Here is a 3,532-nt window from a genome sequence, read left to right on the forward strand (position 1 = left end):
TATGTTAAAAACACATGTTAAAATAAAACTGGACATTCTTTTCATTTGCAGCTTATTAAAAAATGTAGAGAAAATAGTTCTGCCCTGTCAGCTTTAGAAAGACATGTTTAATGTGGTGGAGAACAAGCCGAGCCTGAGTTACCCAAGACAACCAATTCCTTTAGCAGAAAGAGAAAAGGGCCATCTGGAAGAGCATTGTCTCCCTGCCAAGAACAACCCTCTAACAACTGCTTATCGTGCACTTTAAGTAATAATGTTCATAATGGCACAACCTGGAGCGTTGGTAAAGGTCCTATTGGAGGAGCAACATACTCCTCCTCCCTCAGTAACCGCAAAAGGATGTTCTTCTTATTCTTTGGCCAGTTATAAATGTGAGTGTTCTGCAGCCAGGTAGGCACGTGTTCCTGAAAAACAAGATTGAAAAAAGTGAAATTCCCCAAATCCTCTTGAATCTGTACCAGAACCTTGCAGATTCCATCAGATCCTGCCAAGAGAGATTTCATTTTGTCTGTTCTAGGCACTTCCCATAACAACAAGAAATTTTAATTTGGCTTCAGAATTGTATTTGGGTTCCTAAATAAATGAACTTCATGTGATCTCACAGCTTGCCTGTCTCTCCTTCTTTTCTGCCATCACATTGGCTAATTTCACCACATTTCAAAGGGAGTCTAATCTCAACGACAGGCATCTAAAGGCTTGTGAAAATAAACATTGAGAAGACAAGGGAGACATTTCAGTGCCCTCACCAGGGAAAAGCTGCCACGTTAGTAGCTGCTGAAGGATCCACCCAACATGTTCAGCCTTGAGATGTGAATCAATAGGGGAAGAGCAGGACCCCAAGGCAGCATTTCTCATCCTGGTAGCTGTCATGGGTTTGTGTCTGGTAGGGTTTTTTCTGGTAGTGGGGGAGGGTTGTGGGGGTGACTCCTTGCAAAATTTCCAGAGCCTCCCCCAGTCCCAGGTAGAAGTTGGACCCACCTCTGGCCAAGGCCAGGCCAAGCAGTGCCTCTGTAATCCATGTATTTAAGCGCGGAAAGCTGTTGGGCCAGCCTCTATGTCTCTTTTTCTCTTGCCCTGTCTTTTGTGTTGGGGAGTTTTTGTTTTGGAGAGGAGGGGGAGGTGAAGAGAGAAACCATGCGATCAGTAAGGACAAAGTGGTGGGAAGAAGGGCACTGGGGCAGAGATCTCCCTGAACCCATGCTGAGATGGCAGGATGATAAGAGCCTTCAAACCAAGAAATTAGGCAGAGAGACATCTGGGATGCAGCAGCATGTGGAGGAACCCATGCCAGGGAAGAGAGACCATGCGGGAGCAGCAGTGAACTGCAACTCAGAGAAGGAGCAGAGGATACTGCAGCCTGCAGGTGGATACCACGCTGGTAGGAAGGACTCGTGGAGGAGGAGGATTGTCTCCCATGAGATGGACACCACGTGGCATCAGGGGAAAGACTGCAAGGAGTCCTTTTCCCAAGGAGGAAGGATTGACATGAACAAAGAGACCACACACCCCAGTCCCTGCCTCACTGCACTGCTTTGGGGGAGGAGGTAGCTGTGAAGAAGGGAGGGATGTGAGGGGCAAAAGGTATTTAAGATCTGGTTGTATTTATTTACTTTCACTATCCTAGTCTGATTTAGTTGATAATTGGTGGTGGTAAATTAAATTTGTGTTTTCTCCCCAAGTCTGTTCTGTTTTTTGCCTGTGGCCCTAAGTGGTGAGTGAACCCTCCCTGTCCTAATCTCAATCCTTGAGCCTTTTTGTTGAATTTTCTCACTCCCCATCCTTAAAGGGAGGGGGTGGGGATGAGCAAGCAGCTGCATAGCTCTTGTTCTTGATAGGGTGGGCTCAAACTATGCCTTCTCCCCCTTCCCCTTGCATGTCCCTTCAAGTGTGGTGTCCTCTGGCCACTTCCTGTGCAGGAGGTTGAGGCCATTGCTGAGCTCGAGGAGTGGCTAATGCATCTCCAGATCATCAGGATCAAACCTCCACCACTTCCTGCATCCTGAGAAAGACACAGCCTTTCAGAGGGGTTGGCTAATGCCCATTAAAATAATGAGTCTGGGACAACCATGTCCCTAGACAGTAAGGGTGAGCTGATGGAGAGGAGCCTGCTCAGACCTCATGTTCCCATGACTCCACAGCCGTGGAAGGTTTCCATATGGACAGCCTGGATGTGTAGTGGCAAAGGGCACACTACTTATTAAAACAGGGTGAAAGACTGATTCCTTGACCAAAATCAGCGCATGTCCACCTTGGAGTTGAAGATTTCCTTTTGGAGAGCTATTGTTGGAGACACCAGAACCAGCCAAAGTGAGATGGTGGGTAAGAAATGTGAGCAGTCAAGACATCCAGCTCTTGCTCCCTAGACCTCTTATTTAGGAGGGCAGTGTTTTCCCAAGGTGGCCCCTGTTAGAAGCAGCACAGTTTCTGTCAAGTCGGTGGAGCTAGCTCCAAGAGGACAGAGCAAAAAGCTGCTGGCATGCACCGCATGTCTGGTGTCTCTCCAGGGGACACCCTGGCACAGGCAGCACAGGTCTTGCCTGCCAGCAAACAACCTAGCTGCAATCCAAATCCTTCACTCCGAAGCCTGGTGACTCTCAAATTGGCTGTCTTTTCCTTGGCATGTACAGCTGTAGGGATGAGGCTTCTGACAAGAAGCTTGGTGAGTTGCAGAGGTATCTATCAATCCCAGCCTTCCTCTTTCTCCAGTGGCCAAGAAAGTATAGGTTTTGGTCAATAGTCTCCCCAAAGCAGAGATTTTTAAAAGTTGCTTTCACTGCCCTACAAGGGTAAGATCCTGCAGCATTCCTTTTGATGGGAGCTTGAGTAAGATTTCTTGCCTCATCTGCAAGTCTATTTTCGCATAGGAATGGATTTTAATCCTTATGAACTTTACTCCTTTGAAAGTTGCTTGAAATTGGCCAAGAAGTTCAAATGTTACTGAAAGATAACTGTCTTGCATGCGCATGCGCACACTTATTACATAAAATTTGTTTCTTCACTAAATCTTGTTAAGAGCTATAGAAGGAAATGCAATGAAATACAGCAAGTGTTTATCGAATGAGCTCTCTCTCTGTTTTTATAAGAAATTACTTTTTTTTTTTGGAGGAAGGAAATGCAGTAGATGCAGTTGGTGTGGACTTCAGTAAAGCACTTGATATGCGTTCATATGGGAAATCATTACTTAAGCCTGAAAAGATGAAAATTAGTGTGAGAAATGTGTAGTAGGTAAGAAACCAGCAAGTGGGGATATGAGAGGAACTATATATCCAGAGACAGGCTCTGCGCCTTTCTTCCAGAGCTGCTCCTGTGGCCAATTTCATTTAATATCCTCCATAATGAACTCAGTGCAAAAAGCACCTGGACGCTAATCAATGCTGGCAATAATTTTCACTTGAGGGAGGTGTAACTATAGCTACTATTTTGATCCAGAAGGAGAGCAGAGAAAGTGAGAAGGGGGCTTTTCCTTGCCACGTGACTATTATTGCAGGTGGAAGTAATATGGAATCGTATCAGCTGGAAGAGCCCTAGAAGA

The 3,532-nt window shown here is 45.9% G+C and overlaps 1 protein-coding gene across 1 annotated transcript; it reads right to left on the reverse strand.

Annotated features, from left to right (window-relative positions):
- Nucleotides 1-257: 257 nt before the first annotated feature.
- On the reverse strand, nucleotides 258-404 carry LOC104270634 (adapter protein CIKS-like; the record flags this gene model as incomplete). The annotated part of the gene is made up of 1 exon (XM_009865049.1): nucleotides 258-404. A coding segment is annotated over one exon (147 nt), but the record flags the coding sequence as incomplete, so codon positions are not given.
- Between the last annotated feature and the right edge of the window lie 3,128 nt (nucleotides 405-3,532).

The sequence above is a fragment of the Apaloderma vittatum genome, unplaced genomic scaffold, assembly GCF_000703405.1.
Source record: "Apaloderma vittatum isolate BGI_N311 unplaced genomic scaffold, ASM70340v1 scaffold20902, whole genome shotgun sequence".
Classification (NCBI taxonomy): Eukaryota; Metazoa; Chordata; class Aves; order Trogoniformes; family Trogonidae; genus Apaloderma; species Apaloderma vittatum.